Here is a 21,836-nt window from a genome sequence, read left to right as displayed (position 1 = left end):
GTGCAAGGATACCCACCTCCCAAGCTACCTCATCTCTCTGGCATTTTGCTCAAAAAGGGTTTAGAACACAGTACCTCCCAAGTATGCTCATGCCACCAACTTTTATGAAAACACTTTTAGAAACTTTTCCTCCATATTCTGACTCTTCCAACTTCAAGAGCTTTGTACAGTATGCTTAGTAGCAGGACAGCAGATCAACAGCAACAGGAAGTTAAGAAGTTTGGATTCACTTTAAGTCAGCTCACACAAATGAGTCTCTGCAGCTTACAGAGAATAAAAAAAGCTGGTACCAAGTTATTCCCACCATAACATCTGCTGCAATAATAATTGAAATAGGTTTTCAAGAGGAGAAAAAAAGATACACACAAACAGTGATTCATTTGTTTAATTAGAGACTGTTACAAAATGATCACACATTACAGATGGCTATATGTGCAATTCCTGAAGGACAGAGAAGGTTCCCAGTAGATGCAAATGATGTTAGCTGCCCATTTTCTTTTAATCTTCTTTGTAAACTGAATGCTATAAAGTGAAGCTTGTTATTGTTACTATTATTTGCATGCATTAAAGTGATGCATACTTACCAGTCTCTCACTTTCTTGAATTAAATTCAACATCAGTATTTTGCCACCACCTGTCTTTTTAAAAAGATCAGTAATCCCAGCCCTTTCATACCACTTAACACAAAAGCAGTATCAAGTTACAGAAAAAAACCCCATCACAACACACGAACTTCTGTCATACTGCTACTGTTAGGGGACACTGTTCACTCGTGTGCCTAAAGGTCCTTTATGAAGGTACTAAAAACAGCTTGGAGTTCTCATTTTAGTTTGCTGCATGTGACAAACTCTAAAAGGGTAACTGGGAGTCAGCAAGGAGTCTAAGCAAATAGTGGGAAATGACAAACTGTTCCAAATATACAGTACCAGAGCTGGGAGGGAAGACTGCTGAACCACTTTACAATGGACCACTGCTCTAATGGTGTGTCAGAAGCTGAGTTACAATTCAACACTGCTCACCTCAATTTTCCAGTATTGTTTTGGTCCTATCTCAAAAGAAAATAAACTTTATTCTACCAAAAAGTACCATAAGTAATTGCCATCTAAAGTTTCACAAAGATGATATTCTACCAGATTTCTACTATGATCTATCCTGGAGAAATGCACTTTTTTTTTTTCTGTTAAGACACTGTGGACACTCTAAGTTAAGACACTCTATAGTTATCCCCACTGACTGCCAGGCTGGTGTGTAAGTAGTGCAGGTCTGCATCCAACCAGTGTCAAAACCAGGACTTGATAAGGTAATTGAGCAGCCAAAAACAGTTACTCACTCCAACGTAGTACTGAGCATTGCTTAAGTACCAGCTAGGGTCAACCACAGAGGGTGTAAGAAATATGGATACATTCTGTGAACAGGGTAATGGCCTCACAACAAGGTATCCCTCTTATTCTTGTATACCTGCAATTAAGATTAAGCAAACAGAGATAAAACTAAATTATAAATATTAATGTATAACTTCCCTTTTTTTCACTTTCCAGGAAGAAAAACCTATGCAACATCAGTCAGAAATCTGCCTGTAGGTCATTGAAGACAAAGCAATTTAGTGTGAATTACCAAGAACTGATGCAGAGAAGATGACAGGCAATGGGTTGCAAGTGTAATTATTCAAAAGTCTGGGAAGATACAATTGCTTTGAAACCGTGTATGTTTTTAATGATGAATTCTGCAGCACCCTTTAAGATTTCAGAACGCTAAGACAAGCAATTCTGCTGGAGGTGGAGAGCCACTCAAACCCACTCTAGACCCCTCAGAGGAGCGGGCAAAACTGAAGTGTCCGTTCATCTACCACATAACTATGACCTCCCCCATACTGACTAAGTATTATCCACCAGTGATGTCAAAAGCCCCTCAAATTCAGAGTGGGACATCATGGTCTTAAAAGGTGAATTAAAGCACAGTCTTACAGTTCATCCAGCTGTGGATCTCTGCTTTGTGCTACAGCACAGAGAAAGTTTTCATCTCTTCTGCTGATATGCAGAGATAGGATATACAAAGTCTAAACAGAAATAAATGTATGCAGCCATTCCAGAAAAAGCTGCATCTTTTATCCATTCACAAAGAATCTTTCCTATTTCAAGGTTTCTTAAAAATTTGTGGGAATATGGAAAGGGCAGAATTAAAATAGAGGCGGAACAGTAACTCTGGAGTAAGATAAAACAGCTGGACAAAAAAAACATGTTCACAGGCAGCCTCTGAAGTGCTGAAATAAACTAACAAAAGTAATAATTAAAAAAACATAGAAGAACAATCTCCTGCTTACCAACCTAACAAAGCAAAAATCTGTGGGTAAGAAAGGGTAATTAGCAATAGCTAAAGAAAACAGAAAGATTACAAACTGCTATGGATTCTTACAAACAGAAAGGCTTAATCCCCAACACAACAAACACAGGATCCTGCTGGTTTGCTGATAAAAACCAGCCTCATTAATAGCTGGCATGTTAGCACAGTGATTTTGACTTTAGATTTTCACACCTTTCAGTAATATCAAAGGCTGCTTGTCAAGAGTCTGCATAAATTTTCCTTAAAGGTGCTTGCAGATATTTTTTACCTATCCACAAGGATAGTTAAATCCATTATAGATCTTCCAAAAAAGTCTAGTCTGTTCACTCACTACTGAGATCAGTAGTAGGTAACAATCACATTTCAGAGACTGAAATTCCCCTCGGGTATTTAAGTGGTATCATTTGAACAAATTATTTCAAATAGGAACATCAGGTACTTACAGATTAAACTAACCTGTACTGGCAGTTCTGTGGAATTTTTCTTCTCTACCAGTAAGTAGCAAATGCTGAAATTCTGCTGCTAGTTAACAGAAACACAAATTGTATTAAACCAAAGTGTTTAACCCATAATTTAGTTTTTCATTAAAAAAAAAAAAAATAAAAAAGCTGCCAAACTTCAATTACTGCAATTTGTTGCTTAAGAAAAGCATGTGAAGTAAAGGCAACTACGAAAGTACTTTCAACTTGCCCTTCTGATTTTTCATACATAACCCGTAAGTTCAACAAGGTCACCTATTGCCTACTAAAAACATAAAGGAAATTACAATACTTACATTGCCAGGTTCCTTCATTAAAGTCTTAAAGTGTGTGTTCTTATTCTGAACTTTACAAGCAAAATAGTAAAGTATTTTTTCCCACTTAAATTTATGAGAAAGAAGCTAAAGAATTCAGTGCAAGTAACTCAATGCAAAGAGAGAAAAGAAACAAGCTCTGCATATCTTTATCTCAAAGCATTACACAGCTTCCTAAGTTGGGAGATTGTGAAATAGCTTCCTTTGGTTGTACTGCATTAATTCCTGGTAATTAAAATTGCTGTTATCAAAAACCAGTTATACATATTGGCTACTAAGAGCAGCAGAAGCCAAAATTCTACAACCCATGCCCTCTTCTTGAATATGGTAGAGATTTAGACTAAATTTAAGGAATAAAAGTTTAATATGCCAGAAGCTTGAACCTTATATAAGGCAGTTAGTTACCAGAGACACACCTGAACTGCTAACAAGAGAATTTATAAGAAGCTTTCAAGCTCTCAATGTCATATGCTTCTTTAGTTAAGATGATACTGGCATTAAAATTCTATTTTCTCAAAACTTTTTCACTTCTTTTTATCCTCAAGAAAGAAAAACTCTAAGGTAAGACAATATTTCTGCAGAAGTCAAATTCAGTGCCATTAAAACAGCAGTGTTGCTGGCTGTCCCTACTGCAGGAAAGCCCATAAGAATTCAAGAGGTTACTGTAAACTTGTTCAAAAGGTGCAAGGGCCTCACTATTCACAGCAGTGTCCAGGTGTACAAATACCAAGCCTTGCAATTACTCATACCAGGGACAGTCAAGGTGACTCAGTAGGATGCCAGGGACAAATGGTTTGAGGATAACACCCTGGATGCTGTGGTTCAGGACAGGGGATGGCTGGCTGCCAAAGCAGCAGCTCCAGTGCTCAGCCCCCTCAGCCACACCTTCCCAGGATTGCAGTAAAACTGCATTTCTTTTAACACAGCCTTACTGGGAATCTGTGCTCTGTCAAGACTGCACTAAGCTGCAGCTTACAGCATGCCAGAAACCTCTCACCAAGTGCTTTTCAGGACTTCAGAAAGAACCTTGATCTACATTACACTTTACAAACACTTTGTTGTATCTTGATCCCTTAAACAGCTGTCCCCAAACTTTCTGTCCTCTAAACTACTTCCAACCTAGGCCAGCCATGACAGACAAAACAGCAGTCACAGGCAGCTGCATTCCTACAGAGCCCAGGCACCACAAGTTTCCCTGGTCTGACTGACTGCAAGCACACAGATCTTTTAAAAGCTCTTTGTGTGTGGTATGTACTTATTTACCACGTCTCCAAGTTACTTTTCTTGTTTAATACATAAGGTGCAAATTTACCCAATTTAGCAGAGTATCAGTAACCCCATATGTGCCCCTACTTAAGCTTAAAAAAACTGAACTCCAAGACCTCATTTTGTTAATCTGTAAGTCACGTAACTGAAATAACGTCACCTTTAGTAAAGAAATTTCACTAACAGCATGATGTACAACTTTGTGATACAGAAACTGCTGCAATGAGAGCTGCAATACTGGAATTTAACTGAAGAACACACTTCATCCCTCAAAATAGAGGCATTTGAAATTTGCCTATGTTTTATTTTGAGATTCTAAGAGATTCAGATACTTGAAGCAAGAAGTACAAGTCCCACAAGGCACTGAGTTAGACAGTTTCTTCAGACATTCTATGGAAATAAGAACTCAGCCAAATGTTCCTATAAATTAAGTGTGAAAGAAATACTAGTTGCAGTAGTTTATCTTCAAGAGTTGTTCTCATCATCACTGTTATCAGGGGAGCACCACAATGAGAGTTAGCAAAGCAAGACCATGCTCAATAACCATCCTGAAACAGTTAACATGGACATGTCCATTTTCCAGTCAGACAGGGATTTGAGGGGGAGCTTCTACAGGAAAAATGCAAAGGGCAGAGTACAAAGAAGGGTTTAAAAGCAATGTGCAATCCACTCCTCTAAATTAATTGCAGCTCTATACTTGAATTAAAATTACCTGAAATCCCATTAGAAGTCATTATTTAGCAAAATCTCCAAGAAACAAAAGAGTCTATGCTCATAAAAAAGCCTCACCACAAACTTTAAAAATATCTCAAAAATAATAATAAAAAAAGGGTAAATCAAGACTTCCACATTTGTTTATTTACTATTTCACTGTTGATATGCTGCAAGACCTCCTTGGGCAAAATCTGCTGTTCTGAAACTGAGGTTGTCTTTAAGCAACCTCAAGCATTCACAATGGATCTGCAACAGAATGAGCACCTTTTTCTTCACAAAAGATAGAAATTTTTACTAGTCACTGTGTTAAAGAAGGAACTTCAAATAAAGCAAATTTTGAATATGCAACAGAATTTCACAAGATTTCAATAAAGTTTTTCAACTCTTACTACTGTTGCAATAGTCAAAACAATCTCAAATTTGATGTTTATGAGAGATCGAGGAAAAGATTCTCCCTGAAACTGGCAAAGTGAAAAACCTGCAGCTTTGATTTCTCACTCTTCTGTGTTACCATCTTGGATCTGATTTCTGTTTCTCTGCAGGGCTCTACATTAATATTTGTTGAGGTGCAGCTCACACACGCAGCAGTATTAACACCTTAACCTTCTTCAAAGAAACTATATTCTGTAATTTGGGAACAATTTTATAGCAATTAACTTACTAGTTCAAACCTATTTTAATCTTTTCAACAGATACACCTCCTCAGAAGAAAAAACATTAATAATTGGTATTTACATGCCACTAATTCAGAGACTACACAAAATCAACACCAGCAAACCCAAAAACAAATACAGCACAAATGCAATGCAGGGAAAGATGGGGAGGGGCAGTGTGGCTTAAAGGACTACCTGAGAGCCTCGAAGGAAATGCATTCCATTTAGAGAAAAGGTACCCACACATCTTAAAACAGGTTCCCTCCCCTTAAGATTCTTAAAAACACAGTGATAATAAAAAGATAAATATTAATATAGAGCCCATCTACCAAAAGAGAATAAAAAAACCTAAATTAAAATAAATTTAGGGGCCTTCACCAAACTTGCTGCAAGTTTGGGGACATAAATATCCAACAGCCATAAAGCTGTGAAAGCCCCCAGAATGAATAAAGTAAATCCCACTTGCCTCAGACTGAACAGGGCAACACTGAGACTCTGCCTCAGCCTGTCCTATGGCAGGGCTATAGGAAGAAGAAAAATTTAAATTTTAGAAAAAACATGACCCAATTAAGTGAAAGACATGCATTCAAAATTAACAAAATTCCAGTGATCAAGCAAACAAAAGAAAATGACTGCTATAGCACCTCTTTTAGGCCCAAACAGTATTTTTTGTAGTTGGTAGCTATTTCTGAATTGGACAGCTTGTTTTGCTTTGTATCTTGATCAATGGAACGTCAGTCAGTTGTCTTGGGGCATTTTTCCCATAACTGATAGTATTTGTTGTACTAGTTCATGGAAAGTTGAGTTAAAGATTCCATCAGCCACTGAAAATGTTCACCTTTGTCTCAGTGTTCATGTAGAAACTAGACCAGTACAATTATTAAGACATTTACTAAGAAGTGTCAGTAGTTAAATTTTAAATTGTGGCCCCAGTTCACTAGTGGTATCAGCCTCAGTTTAACTGAGGGTCATGATGCCCTTCTTGCTGTTCATAAAACAGGAGTAATATTGGTATTTTAGTTTTCATCTTGTATCCAGAACTGATTCCTATAAAATAACTGTAGGTTATCTATCCCATTCAATTGCATCCATGTAAGTTATCCAGTTCTGTGTCAGTGCTGCTCAAGAGCTCCACAGACTAAAATCCTGGCAGAAACCACAGAAGGCAGACGCAGCTGAATTTGTTTCTAGAAGCTTGTTTATGTTGTCCCATGCATGCACAGAGTGAGGAGAGTTATCCATTGTTATTAGACAAACAGCCCAGCCTCAAATTTATTATCAGCACCTAAAATATCATCTGTGGAAGAAACAAAAAGTAATCCAAATGTTTCAGAAGAAATTGTCAATCTACATATGCCAGCTAAGTGGCATTTTTAAAGCAATTTTGCCAATGGCACAAGGCTATTTTAATGGTAGTTTGGAAGAGTATATAAAGACTTCTAAAAAACTAACCCAGGCTTTTTCAAGGTTCTTCTATGCCAGTCTCATCCATTTTGCCCTAAAGATCATTATTATGATTATGATTTATGCTTACTATGATATTGTGAGACCATGAATAAAATAACTGAGAACCTTCTACACAATCCTAGATGCTATAAATTCTATTTTCCCACCTGTGTCTGAAATATTCTTGTAGTCTAATCTTTTGTATTCAATATTTGCATTATATTGCAATTTCAAGACTGGTCAAAACACACTTCCAAGTGTGAATTCTGCTGCAAGATCTGCCATGGCAAATCTGGGCAACAACTGAAAAACAAAGCTTCTGCCTATGTAATTACATCACTAGAGTCCTGCAACAGCTATAAAAAATATGCTTTTCCGTAATCATAAAGGCTTCTGCAATCTCTTTCCAGGAAGAGATTAACTAAAGCAAAACCCTGTTTTCACAGCTGCATTACATCAGGGATTTTGCTGGCAGAGCTATGTTGATTACACTCAGTAAACCAAGTTTGTCTTTATACAAGCAACTATTACATTCAAAGCAGTTTTACTGGTTTTGGGTAAATGCACCATAAATCCAACTCTCTGAACATTAAGAAGCAGTATCCAAAGAAATGGAGGCAGGGACCAACAGACAACACAGGCATTGAAACACCTGCCTGTTTACAGAAGAATCACACAAGAGACAAGAGGAACTGAAGACTAAAGGCAGCCACATCACAGCTCTTATTGCATAGGAATGACAGGAGCAGGAAAGTATCCATGTGAAAAATCACAGAAAAATTGTTCACCTGCTTGTAGTGAAATATATGTGGCAGTACTTACTCAAGGATTTTCATAACATTACTGCTAAGGAAAGATCATTCTCAATTGCATTCAAGCTTGAAGTCTATGCAGTATTAGCTATAAAATGGTACCATTATCAGAATGAGACATTCACCGTTTAAAAGAGTGAAACTTAATTAATACTACTTGCAGAATATGCTGAGTTAACAGTGCATGCAGCAAGGTTTTATCCCAGGAAAAGTAGGGGTCTGGAAACAACATATGGAAAATTACAGAAAGACACCAAAGGGAGAAAGAATTTACTTGACTGGGGCAGAAGGGCAAAGCATCCTTAGAGTAGCAATATGATCCTCAGAAAAAGCTAGAAGTTTTATAGTTTTACAAGTAGTAGTTAAGATCACTTTAAAAAGTACAAACTTTATGAGTAATATTATAAGACATCATTAAAATTTCTTCAGTGCTTTGTAATTATCCTAATTAGGTAAACAAGAAAACCAGAGTATAAAAGCATTGTCTTAGCAAAATAAGTTTTATCTGTTAGACTTATGTCTAAAGCAAGACAAAAAAAACTGACATCAAGGCCCACTCAGCACATTTGCAAGCCAAATACTGCACATCTGACAGGTGATCAGTAGATACCAGTGATTAGAGAGAACTGCTTCTCAACAGAGGCTTGGAGTTATGGTCTTAAAACTGTCAAACACTTCAGAAAAGTGCCTGGCAGTTCTTAATGGCTAAACTAAGGCCATTCAGCTGTAACTAGGTTGCACTGGATGCTCTAGTGCTTTTGAGACATTCTGTGACACAGGTCAGAAGCTGAGACACTGTAGTATTTTAAATGTACTGTATTAAGAGACAGCACAGAATGAAGCCACATGAAGTACTTCAGTGCAGCTAAAAAACCACAAGACTTACAGGAAACAGAGCCACAATGCTCAGTGTTATAATTAAGTGAAAAACTTCCACCATCTACAATGACATAAAAATGCTGATGATCCTTCTAACCCTACCCTAAAGAGATATCCCCATTAATTAAACTGCAGACAAGGCTTGAGGCTGGCACATGTATTTAAAGTTGACCTGCAAATGAAAAATTCACCACTCTTTTCCCTGTTGAGAAGAGGCTGCAGAGGTTCTCAGTTCCTTCCCCTTCTAAAACTCTCCCTCTACATTCTCATCAGAGGTATAACACAAGAACACATGAGGTCAAGACTTAATTACAACCTTAAGAGGAACTTGTCACTCTGCTCTTATAAACACAGAAATGGCTAATTCATAGAGGGAAGACCTCTCTTGGATAAAATGGTCTCTTACTACAGAAAACTCAGACATCATCTGATCATAGCACATAACAGATGGTTACAGATGGCTCACCTTTCAGAGACTGCCAAAACATTAAATTCTGAACATTTAAAGTAAAAACACAGCATGTGACACATTACTCTTGCCTGCTTTGACTCTTCTATGCATTAAGAGGGATAAGCTACTATTTCTCTTTTGCAGGTCAACTTCAATACATCAACTAGAAGTCACTCACCCATGTGCCATGCACCTAAGCTTCTAGAAATCTTCACCTAAAAGGCTCCTAAAATTCACCTCCACTTGCACATTAAAAAGCATCATTTGCAGAGTGAACTAATGGGACATTCCTTGGCACTAGGATGTATCTATCTATCTCAGAGCATTTTCATATCCTACAAGTAAGTGCCAGGACTAGAAATCACTTAAAATTTATTGAGGACAAGAAAGCACAAATAAAGAAACATATGCATTAAGAGAAGTTACAACCAAGAGTTAGGATGTGCCTCCTGCAGTCTGTTTTGAGGAGTCAGTTAATAAGTGTACAGGTCTTTGTCTACTCAGACATACAGCTAAGGAGTGATTATTTTAGAGAACAAGGAATTCAGGCTTTATCAAAACAGCACCAATAATTGTGTTCATTACACCAACGGCTACCACGGCATGCGTCTGTACAAACCTTTTAGGCGGTTGTCCACAGCTGGTCACGAATAAAAAGGCATATAAATTTTTCTCCTCTTTTATTACAATGAAGTTTATAACAGTACAGAAAAGTCACATGACCTTAGTGGGTCAGTTTACTTAAACCCTGGAACAGGAGGAACTCTAAATACATTAAATATTGTTACAAGTTCAGACTTTAATGTACAGGTAGTTGGGAACAGTTACAGCCCTCACCAAACTATGTTGGGGACATGAAGTCCAACAGCACTTGAAGTGCTGTGAAGGCATCATTTCACAAATAGCAACATAACATTACAGAACTTGCCTTTAAGGTGGTATGTTCATGTAATTCCAGCGCCTTCACAATTTAACGAACCATATTTACTATACTTCACTTCTAAAAACCTAGATGAAACATGAAAAAGAAGCCATACAGTATAAATTGCAACATCAGGAAAAGCTCCTGTTATTATTCCAAATAATTTTTCCCATGTAAAATAAGAATGTCCAATAGCTCCTTGCATGTGGGAAGATACTTATATTTTTAAAAGTCACAATGAAGCCTTAATTGACGGAAGCTCGGCTATATTAACAGCACAAGATGAGAAAAGGTTTAATCTCCAAACCTATTAGAGCGTGAGTAGGAGCATCAGTAGCGGCCACCTTGCGACATGACCGGAGGTCTCATTCCCATGGGAGGGCGAGGAGGTCCACTCTGGTACGGGGGCACCATCGGAGGTCCCTGACCATATGGAGGCATTGCTCCAGGAAGATACCCTGGCATGCCCTGGTGATGAGCACCATACTGACCTATAAACAGAACAGTTAAGATGCAAAGAATAATTTTTAAATTTTTTTTTAAACAGTGAGAAGTGTGTTTTGTGAAAAGCTCCACCCCTCCCTGTTACCACAGGCAACTTCACATATCTTTTCAAAAACAGGAAGTTGGGAAAATTGTGATTACCATGAGGTGGCATGGGAGGTCTCATTCCTTGCTGCTGTGGAGGAATTCCTGGCTGTGGTGGCATCATACCTCCAATTGGTCCAACCGGTGGATTACCCAGGGCAGCCTGGCCCGGTCGAGGAAGATTGCGCTGGTATTTAGGCAACTGTGCCCTTCTCTCTTCCTAAAAATCAGAAGAGACAACCACAACACATTGTGTTAAAACTCACTGAAAGCAAATAGAGGTATAACAAAGTAGATGACTAAACTATTTTAACTACCTTACAAATCCAAAAACTACAAGTAACATTACACAGCAGCAGTAGGATTTGCTCCCCTTTCTGCAGACTTTCTTCCTGCTGAATAAAGCCTTTTTCTCTTAAAAACACAAATCTAAAGATGGTTGAACTGCAATCAATGTTCATTTATTTTATTCATAAATTCAGTATTTCTAATTGCTGTAATAGCATCAAAACAACAAAGTGTTCAGTCTTTTGTTCTACATTATTATCCAGACCCAGTTAACTCCTATTGAATGTGTCTTAAACTTGAAGTTCAAATTGTATTTTGGGTTGAGAGATTTCCTACCACCACCAAAACTATGGCTTAGACTGCAGCAAGGTCACTGCAATATGCCAATCATCACTTTGCAATTCTCTCAGTTACATTTGTTCAGCACAGTTTGCACTCTCACCATTACTAAAATGCACATAATGCAGAGCACAGATGAAATTCCACTACACCTGCCATTATATCATCCTAAATAGCATTTTTCAGTAAAACAATTAAAACATATTAACTTACCAGTGATATATCCTCATCTGGATGGATCAACTTACTGGTTGCACTGGTTGTTGTGAGGGTAGCAGGCTTACTTGTGATAGATGTAGCTGGTTTAGCTGCAGTGCTGTTTGTTGTGCTAGTGGTTGAGGCTGTAGACTGAGTGTAAGCAGGGAATGTTGGTTTGGGGGGTTCCGTTGTTGTCGCGGGTGTAGAATTCAAAGGTTTGAAATCGGTACCAACTGGCCCTGGCACAGCTGCTGCAGCCTGTGAAACACAGCAACAGGTCAATACTTCTCAAAGCACAGGAGAACAGAAATGATGACTGTTAGACCTCTGAAATGTTCCAGTGAGATACATAATTATAACAAGCTTGACAAAAGTAAAGTTCAGCCTTATTGCATACTAGAGCAACTGAAACCAAGAGAAAATAAACCCCAGTATGTACACACATACACACACACACAGAGGAAAGTCTAGAATTTGCAGGTCAAAAGCCACCACAACAAAGGAACGACAAATAAAAAACCACCCCACTATTTTATCTCAAACACTGAATTTGGCAAATGTGTAAATCTGTTCTAAACCACTATTTTTAGGAGCCTCTAAGTACAAATTCATTAGGCTTTCACTAAATTAAAATATTTTAGCAACCATTAGTTTAGAGTACAGCTCAAAGTGCTAGTATTCATTAAAATTAGGTATTTAAGAAATGTTTTAATCAAATATTTAAGAAAGCTCTATTGTGCAAATGCTTTAAGCATTCTTTCTATAAACACATTGCAGTATTTTCACTAAGTACTATGTCTATCTACAGAAGTTTAATCTTATTTGTGAATGAAGAATCAAGGGAAGCAGGTAAGAGGTCCACTAGAGATCCCCATTTCATCTCCTACTCTTCTGTTACAAAAACCCTGTAAATTCTGTTTGGCAAAGCTGTCTCTAAAGACTTAGCAATCTCCAAAGCAAACCTTAGTTATGAGAATGCTTTTGTTTCTAGTCACTGCATATTTACAATTAACTGAAACTCCCAATCAAAAAAAAAAAGTAACATTTTGCACATAATGCAAATGTAAAATTCCCTACATTATGATGTGCCATATTAAACAACAAACTAAAAAGCCTTCACCATGCATCACGCTAACCACTGCCCACTAAAATGCATTTAACTGCTTTCATGCTCTTTTAACCCTTTAGAACCAGGATGTTACATTTCATTCTTTCACACTAAGAAAAATTGGGCACTTTGATATGCTTATTTCTGGTAAGATGCAACTTATAATCAAGGACTCTACAGTTTTACCAGCTAAACATAATCAGGAATATAACAGAAATTATCTGAAGATGTTTAGTCAATTTTGGATTTTACAGGACGGTCCAAAGGGTTAAGTTGCAAAGCAATTTGTTTTAAACTGTGACTTCCTGCGTACTTGTGCTGTGCTAGGAAACAGAGCGTTAGAAGATGCTGAGAGACTTTCTGAATTGGAGGAAGCTGCACTTGAGCTTGTGACAGGTGTCCCCATCTGTAGCATAAAAGAAAGGAAACAGTGAAAAGTCTCCAAACAAATGGGTGGAAAATATCCAGATTAAAGGATTTCTTATACTACGCCCTTTCTTATGAAAGGACTGTATTTTTGTAAACATCTATCTTCCCTGTAGCCTCCCAAAATGCAAACAGTACATTACAAAGGCTTCTGCAACATACTTGAAGGCAAATAAAAACTCCAGGATCTAGGAACAAAGTGCATTCAAAGGAAAGAGGTCACAAGCCACTATCAATTCCCCACTTCCCTCCCAAAACATTGAAACAAACTTTTCACTACACTGATGTACTCCTAAACTTTTTGAAGCAAAAAAACCTCCTAACTTGGGCAATGTTTAACCAGTTTAAATTCATCCATTTATCATTAGAGAGCCCATTATGAGAACAGCTAAGAACAAGTCATGTCAAGATTTTCAATTTGCAAATTTTAGGTAGACTTCTATGTAATCAGATTCCTGTAGCTAACACATCACCCACCCAAAGTTCCCTTACAGACAACAAACTAAAGGTGTTTAAGAGTGTTTTGCCTACTCCTTTCTCCCCCAGTGCTTACAGAACTTCTGTCTGGTTTCACAGCAGTTTTAAGACAAACCAAAGAATCTTTTAGAATTCATTCAAGCACTACACTGAATTAAACTTGAACATCAACCCAAGTAAAAACCTGAACCAGTGATTTCTTGGGCCTCCTCAATAATAAACAGGCACTACTGACAGAGAGGATGTTTGAAAAAGTAACAAAAGATTCCAGGCTTTGGGATACATTACCTGCCCCGCGCTCGGGAAGAGTGGTTTAGTAACTGGAGGCTGTGGGGTCGGGGCTGTTGCAGCAGGAGCTGGAGGCCGGTTCAGAATGCCCGGGGCTGTAACAGGCTGTGCTTGTGTCATTGGAGGCATGCCAGGCCGAGGCCCCACAGGCGGGGGCATCCCTACAAACCACAAACAATGGGCGACGGATCAGGCTCCAGGAAACACGGCTATTCCTTCAGACAATCCCATTCCCAGAACAAAGTTTCCCACCACAACATGTATTTTTAAGGCAACAGTAAAATAACACATGACAAAGGGTAATGCCAGCAGTCACCAGTCAATGACCATGGACAAGCAGCAACCTCAAACACTTCAGAGCAAGGCTGGATTAAGTTTTTTTTTACTAAGGCTGCAATAATGAAGTTATGCTCTCAATAAACCAACACAATTAATGCAGTAACTGTTTCTGACACACCACACCTACACTGCCAAGAGCATGGATAACACTGTTCCAAAATCTAAGAGAGACTAAATTGTTTATGAACAGTACCAGAACTGTGACCAAAACACATCCAGCTTTGCTGGGGTCATCAGCAAAGCGGACTGGGACATTTTGTAGTGTCACCACAACACCTGCATTTGCTGTGTGAAGAGCTCTTGGAGAGGTCACTGGGAAGTTAACAGCTCCCAGGGGTCCCATCAAGCAAACCAGCAAATCTCAGTTCATTACCACACAGCTGCTGGTCAGCTGGAACACCCAGGGAACTTAGGGCTTGTTAAGAGCTGCTCAAGTAACATCTCTTCTAGCTATGGTAAGAGACCAAAATGTCAGTTACCTTTCTTCACACTGCAGGCTCATTAGTTGGGTAAACCACCAACACTATTCCCCACTTCCCACATTTTCAATCATTACTATTTTCAAACTACAGCCACAAACATTAATTTAAAAAAGGGATGAAGAGAGACCAGGCAACACAACAGTGTGAGAAAATGCAATAAAACCAAAAAACAGTATTCTATTTTTTACTTTAACAATGGTATAAAACTCAAATAATTATTTATAATCAGAAGCCATAAATCAACCACTTCTGCACAAGAATGGCTTCTGTGCCAATCCAACCACATCAAGGTGGTAGGTGGTGGTGTAAGTTTGTATGCTCTTTACAAAAATCCTAAATCTTAGTATAAATAAATAAATAAATAAATAAAAATAAACTCTCACCATAGTACGAGTTCGACAACCCTGACCTACCTGGTGGCATACCAGGCATTAGAGGTGGGATTCCTGGCCCAGGAGGCATCATTCCACCCATTGGCATCATTCTATTGAACAGAAAATGAGCACTGGTATGAACATTCATGACAATGTGTTAAGGCAATTGGCAATCCCTGTATTAGATAAAAAATAATGATAAATAATTTCAAGAAGCCCTCAAGAGAGGCAATTCCAAACCAATTGACTCTACAAGAATAAAACCAAAACATAATTCAGACACTTATTTGAACTTTAATTTCTCAAGATCTCACTTCCTCTATTATGAGATTTCCAGAACTAGTGTCTCTTGAAATATCTCAGACTAGCAGCTGCAGCAGAGTTCCAAGAACCTGACCTCAGTAGACTCACGGAGTCTGAATGCAGGAAAACCAGGTAGCCCCAATCACACTACAATCACTGTACATGTGCTATTAGTCCTCTCTGACACTGACTAGCAGATAACCCAGAGCTCTAGAACTGTCCAAAAACATTGACAAAAGCAAAGCAGAGATCATAGGGCAAGAATCCTTCTGGAGCTTCAATTACAGAAAACACTCCATACACCAATGATAAAGTGGAATTTTGATTTTTTTCATATGAGAAGTCCTTATTGTAACTTTTTTCCCCCTCCATATTAAAAATGGGTTTGGTTTCTTTTACTAGATGAATATGAATGAGCTCCTTTACAGGGAACAAACAAGTGTATCTTAAGTTTGCCTACTTTTCTGCAGACATTCAAAAATTGATTAGGAAACAAAATAAAGGAATATTGATTACTTTAGTGAGCAAGATAAGCTGATCTGCAGCACTCCAGTACAAACCAAAACCCCACTAAGAAGCAGTTTCTGTTTGTGTGACAGTCAAGACACTTTCACCACTGCTGTTTTCAGATCAAATCCATGAACAGGTGAGCATTCAATCTGGAAAGTCTGATTTCTGCTCTCAACTCATCTATCACTGCTAACAGGGAACAACCACTGCAGAAGCAGAAACGACTGGGAACAAAGACCCATTGTCCCTTTTTTGGCAGGAGAAGGCCAAGTGAGTCTTTGCCACCCAGCAGACATCAAAACAAGTGCTGGATGCTCACTGCCTGCTGCCCCAGAAGAATGCCTTCCCGAGAAACTGCACATAGTGCTAGAAATGGTGTCTCACTAAAATCAAAACTGCTTCCTGTCTCCTAATTCTTTGGTCATTTTTAAACAAAAGTTAATCAGGTTAAGTAAGCAAAATTTTAGATTAGAATAGACAAACGTATAATGCAACACCACCCTCTCCATCCAAAATGAAATGAAGTTTTGGTAAATTCATTTGTGTTTTTACAGGTCACATAACATTCACCTGAAGTTAATAAGGAATTTAATGAGGACTAAGTGTCAGACAACCTGATTAAATTCTGTTGAGTTTCCACCCAGAAAAGCTAAAGTTCTGATGAGCATCCACACCATGTTCGACTATAATATGAATTTCAAATTCAAATCAATACTTATGTCTCCAAAGAGAATGAGCTTTCATCTCAGTGAACAGAAGTTTAGATTAAACTGAGTTCCTGCAGAATGTCCTGCAGTGTGAAGGATGTAGCATATGGAGCTTTTCAAGCTCTGGTTCAAGAGAGGTTTTAAGTCTCTAAGGGTCTGTTTGGTTAATATTTTGTACAATGTATTTCACATACAGTTTTAAAATACTTGTTTAGATAAAAGCAAAAAACCTTCATGTATTATACAGTAACAAAACCTAACTAGACACCTTCCCCAAATTCTTAGGCAATATTCACATGTTTTCAGTAAAACAATTCCAAGCTTATAAGAAATATGACATAAAATGGCATAATGAATGTACCTAGAATTACATTAATGAGATGCTTACATGTTTCCACCACAAAATGACTGCATGTATTTTCTCTGTTGATGTAATCTGTGAAAATTTATGACAAAATCAAAAATCTAACTGTGAATTTCCAAATACATTGTGATAGGGTATGGTGTCAACCCCAAACAAGCATAAAAACCAACACCTTCTGCCCAAAATACAAGAAAAATATAAACTATCCAGTACTTTTTTCCTGTTGATGACTGACAACTAGATGCACAACATATGTGCAATACACAAGGGAACAGTGGCTCACAGAAGGCTCTAAACCAACACAACTACATTTTATATTAATATAGTACTACTTACTAATTACTAAGGACAAAGACAAGATACTTTACTCAAACTCAGTTTGGCTATTTTACATGTTGGTTTACAGCCATCCAGTTCTTTGGTTAGTCTTAATATTTAATTTACAGAGTCCACAGTTCCCCATGTACATTTTCAAAATTGGCTTTTCTTTTTCTGTTACAGTTTAAAATGCAAATATGAACATGAATTATTAAATCTTTCTTGCTACTCACCCAGGTGGCATTCCAGGCATAACTGGAGGCATTCCAGGCATCATAGGTGGAACACCTGCCATTAATGGGGGTATACCTTAAAAGAAAAATAGATTTTCAACAACTCTGATAACATACAGCTGTTAACAAATGTCATCTAATAAGTTTGCACTGGATAAATGCTTTACTGGATAACTGCTTTACTTTGAATACTGGAAGTACTAATCCACCATGTTTTGAAATAATGGTTACACACAGTGCAATATAAATATTACTTACAAATTTGACTTTGACTGATTGTCCTCAGCCCTGCAAGATCATGAATTTTCTTAGTGGTCTCTAAAGAAAACATCTTATTACAAGAGACCATTCTTCACTCACTGACCAAAGTCCTTTCCTCACTGTATCTGTATTCTGTGTAAGCAGAGTCCACACACAGAGCAATCTTTCTGCCCTGTTTCCAAAACCCTGTTACAAGCACCATGAACACATATCACTGGTAGACTTCTGTTTGAAGCACAGATCTTCTTACTACCACATGCCTTCAATCTAAATACCAGCATTAGGCATCAGAATCCAGTACACCAAGGAAGATGTGCTCATTCACAGAACAGGGGAAGAAAATGCAGAAAGTGCTTATCTGCACCTCACAGAACTATTCTGTGACCCTAGTGTTAAAAGGGCAGAATATTATTCAAGCACACAAACAGCAATTCATGTTTCTACTGAAGTTTCCAGCAACCACCTAACACACCCTCTCACCTGGAGGCATCCCTGGTGCACCTGGCACAGGAGGCAAACCTGGCTGTGCCATTGGGGGAATGTACCCCTGCTGTGGCTGAACTTGCTGGGGTTGAAATGAAGTTGAAGCTGCAGATTCATCATCTTCATACTCATCAGAATCATCCTGTTGTTTCTTTTTCTGGCTCTCTGCAGACAGTACAATGCATATGGTCAAACTGAACACAAATTATATTCTATAAAATTAACTAACAGCAAAATTCAAACCTTGGCAGTGTTCAAAAACTCACAGAAATACAAAGGAAGAATGCTGTGTGAGCCCACCTACAGCCACAAAAAAAGGGAAGGAACACGACTCACACTGCCATGACCCTGAACATAGAGGGATCTGTCCTCATATCAATGTCATGCTGTCCAGTATAAACCAAAGCAGTTCAACCAAAGGTATGCTTAAACAGCAAAGAAACTGAAGCATTTGGAAATCATCAGGATAGTTTTACCTCTAGCTTTTCCTCCCCATACCCTCACAAATAAATGACAATGCCCATATTCATTAGGTAACTGCTGCAGCTGCTTTGGCAGCAGCTACTTTTAAACAGGAAAGGAAAAATCCCTCCCAGCCTCCCACATGGCTGGCAAATGCCTGGAGCTGCCATCAGAGAATGACAAATCCCACCCTCACTGAGAGCCACAGCTGAGTAAGGAACACACCAGGGAAATAACAGACAACCAGCCACATTACAGCTTACCCTGAGTTTTTTGTTCAAGTAACCTCCTCCGTTCCTCCATATCTTTTTCTGGAATGCCTTCCATTCCATAGATTTCCAGTTCAATGTCTGTTCTTCCAGGAATAGCATTTGGAACAGCATCTATTGTTTCTTTATGTACCTAAAGGGGAAAAAAAACCCAAACAAATCCTGCTGACCACAATTCAGGGTAAATTCCGTGTTCTTCAGGCAGTGTCAAGACAGAAAAGGAACATCCTTAATGAGAATAATCTCTCTGGCCAAGCATTTTCTTGATCTGTGCTTCCTAATCTCTGATAACAACTGCTACCACCCCTAAAACCATCTTACATAAATGCAGAGAAACCAAGACAGCACAATTCCTTCACTCCTACAAAAATCCTGACAAAGAGCTCTGCTGCACAGTGGCCATTTGATTGCTGACACAGCAGGATTCCTGTGCTACAAGCAGGCCACTGCTGTCTTTTTCTCAGTTTTAAAGACTCTGGAAGCCCCCAGCCTCTACCTTCTTAAGGACACCTCACTTAAATCTTAGATAAAGAAAAAAGATAAAGAAAAGCTCATGTAAATCTAAAACTCCTTACCTGCATGCAGTGTATAGCTAAACCAGGTCCTGTATACAGTTTCTTATGACATATATGGCATTTAAAGTGCTTTGCTTTTTGATGCTGTATAAGGATTTTCTCATCATCAAAATCCCTATTACAATACCTATTGAAGATGTTAAGGAAACATTTAATACTGGAAATGACCTTTTAGATAGGACTAAGGCAATGAGCACCAGTGTGACTTTTCCTGAAGCAAAAGGAAGGTATAAGAAGCATCTCTGAGCATTCAAAGGGTGACAAAAATTTCATGGATTTCTGAAACCAAACATCCCCTTCTGATCCAGCACATCCCTCTTTACACAGGTACAAAAGTGGGAAGGTCTCTGCATGCAATCAGAATCATCATTTGATTCCATATTGTTTGACTCATGGTTTTCAAGTCCTACCCATTTTTCTCTACAGGGAGGTGAATGCTGCTACAGCATTAAAGGAGAAACAGGCTTGAAATCAGCAAAAGGGAAATTATGCAAATGACTCAGAAGTGGCTCTTTAATCAATTACCAGTCACTAACAATCATAAACGAGAACAGGTTTTAATTAAAAATTCCCTTCCTCTTACACTTATCCAGCTATCATTTTTTATGACACAGCATAATTTGCTGCAGTAGCTGAAGAATTCTCTGCTTTTAAGAAGAAATATTTCAAGCAAAGAACTGTTTGAACATCTATGTAACAGAAGAGACAAACCGCATTTCCTTTCTGTGGGTCAGCATTGATATTTCAGCAAACATTCCACTCATTTTCCTAGGTAAAACAAATACACATTTGCTGTTTATTAAGAAAATGTAACACTGCTAACACAATGTGTCCCTTGCTTCCACCAAAACGAAATAAATTTATATCTGAAACAAGTATAAATCCCTACAAGACAAAACAGTAAAATACCTCGGGGCATCTTTTAAATTTCTTTATTAAACAGTTCTAGAGGACAAAAGCATAAGAGAAAAGGTAGATTTGAAATGACTCCACAACAGTAAGCACATTCTGAAGGAGCGATCAAATGAAAATCCACCAGTATTTCTGGATACCAAAAAATTAAACATGATTATGATGCAGCAATTACAAATTAAAACTTCCCCTCGTCACGAAAAAAAAAGTTTTCAAAAATTCTCTTTTAATCACATCCCACCTCCCTGAATAAATGCATTTATTAGTAGCGGGATTTTCTCCCTTGAAAATCTTCCTTCGCAAGGGATAAAGAGCATTCTCCATTTCCCGCTGTCCCGGCTTTAGGGATCGGGCGGGAGGCCGCGGCCTCGGCGAGGGCGACGGGAGCGGGCCTGAGGCCGTGCGGGGGGTGGGGAGCACAGGAAGGGCACGGACTGGGCACCATCCCGAGGAGCACAGGGCTGGAACAGGCCCAAGCACCGACACAAACCGTAATGAGCGTGAGGAGAACGGCTGAGCCCCATCTCGGGGCGAGACGGGACGGGACCGAGCCCCGACCGCGCCAGGCCGCGCTGCTCCCCTCCCCCACCCAATCTCTCCGTATCCACCGCGTCCCACACAGAAGGATACCAGCACCACGGCTTCAGCTGCTTCTTCTTCTTACGGCCCATGGCGGCGTCGCCCCCTACCTACAGAGCAGGAGAGCCGAGCACTCCCTCAGAGCCGCAGCGCCCGCGCGGCCGCCCCTGACTGAGCGAGAGGCACAAAATGGCGGCCGAGCTCCCTCAGGCGCCGCTGCGGCCTCCGAACTCCCAGAATACACCGCGCCACACGGTGGGAGGGGGCGCCCACGTGACGCGCTCGCGCTCGCCCCCACCGGGCTGTCCCGTGACGCCTCGCGCCGCTGCCGCCATTTTGTCCAGCCGGGGGTGTGGGTGCTCTGTCTGAGGCACCTCAGTGTGTCCCTCAAACAGTCACGGAGTACTTTGGGTTGGGAGGGGCCTTAAAGCCCATCTCGTTCCACCCCTCTGTCACGGGCAGGGACAGCTTCCACTAAACCAGGTTGCGGCAAGCGTGACCTTGAACAGGACAGCCACAACTTCTCTGGACAACCTGTTCCAGGGCCTCGGCACTCTCAAAGCAAAGAGCTTCTTCCTAATCTAAGCTGTGGCTTGTCTTCGTGTTTAATGTCACAAGGGAAACTGTGTTTTCCCCACTAAAAGTTACTGGGCAAGAAGCTGGCTGCTCTGTGCAGT

General features: G+C 39.3%; 1 protein-coding gene across 6 annotated transcripts; it reads right to left on the bottom strand.

Annotated features, from left to right (window-relative positions):
* Window positions 1–367: 367 nt before the first annotated feature.
* ZNF207 (zinc finger protein 207) lies at window positions 368–21,402 on the bottom strand. 6 transcript variants are annotated; one of them, XR_006163094.1, is made up of 13 exons: window positions 21,211–21,402; window positions 19,669–19,795; window positions 19,088–19,226; window positions 18,360–18,527; window positions 17,619–17,694; window positions 15,193–15,293; window positions 13,989–14,149; window positions 13,111–13,203; window positions 11,705–11,947; window positions 10,922–11,084; window positions 10,584–10,767; window positions 10,283–10,362; window positions 368–6,287 (listed from the first exon to the last, which is right to left on the bottom strand). XR_006163094.1 is itself a non-coding variant. In XM_042779853.1 (12 exons), exons 1-11 carry the CDS (start codon window positions 21,249–21,251, stop codon window positions 10,607–10,609), a joined length of 1,473 nt encoding a protein of 490 aa, XP_042635787.1. In that variant the 5' UTR covers window positions 21,252–21,402; the 3' UTR covers window positions 10,018–10,362; window positions 10,584–10,606. The 6 variants fall into 6 exon arrangements, 5 of the variants coding, with proteins under 5 accessions (XP_042635787.1, XP_032932330.1, XP_032932331.1 ...); XM_042779853.1 differs by lacking the exon at window positions 368–6,287 and having other exon boundaries at window positions 10,018–10,362; XM_033076439.2 differs by lacking the exon at window positions 368–6,287 and having other exon boundaries at window positions 10,018–10,767.
* Window positions 21,403–21,836: the final 434 nt, after the last annotated feature.

The sequence above is a fragment of the Catharus ustulatus genome, chromosome 20 (assembly GCF_009819885.2).
Source record: "Catharus ustulatus isolate bCatUst1 chromosome 20, bCatUst1.pri.v2, whole genome shotgun sequence".
Taxonomy (NCBI): domain Eukaryota; kingdom Metazoa; phylum Chordata; class Aves; order Passeriformes; family Turdidae; genus Catharus; species Catharus ustulatus.
Note: the sequence above shows the minus strand (reverse complement) of the source record. Positions and strands in the feature narration are given on the sequence as shown.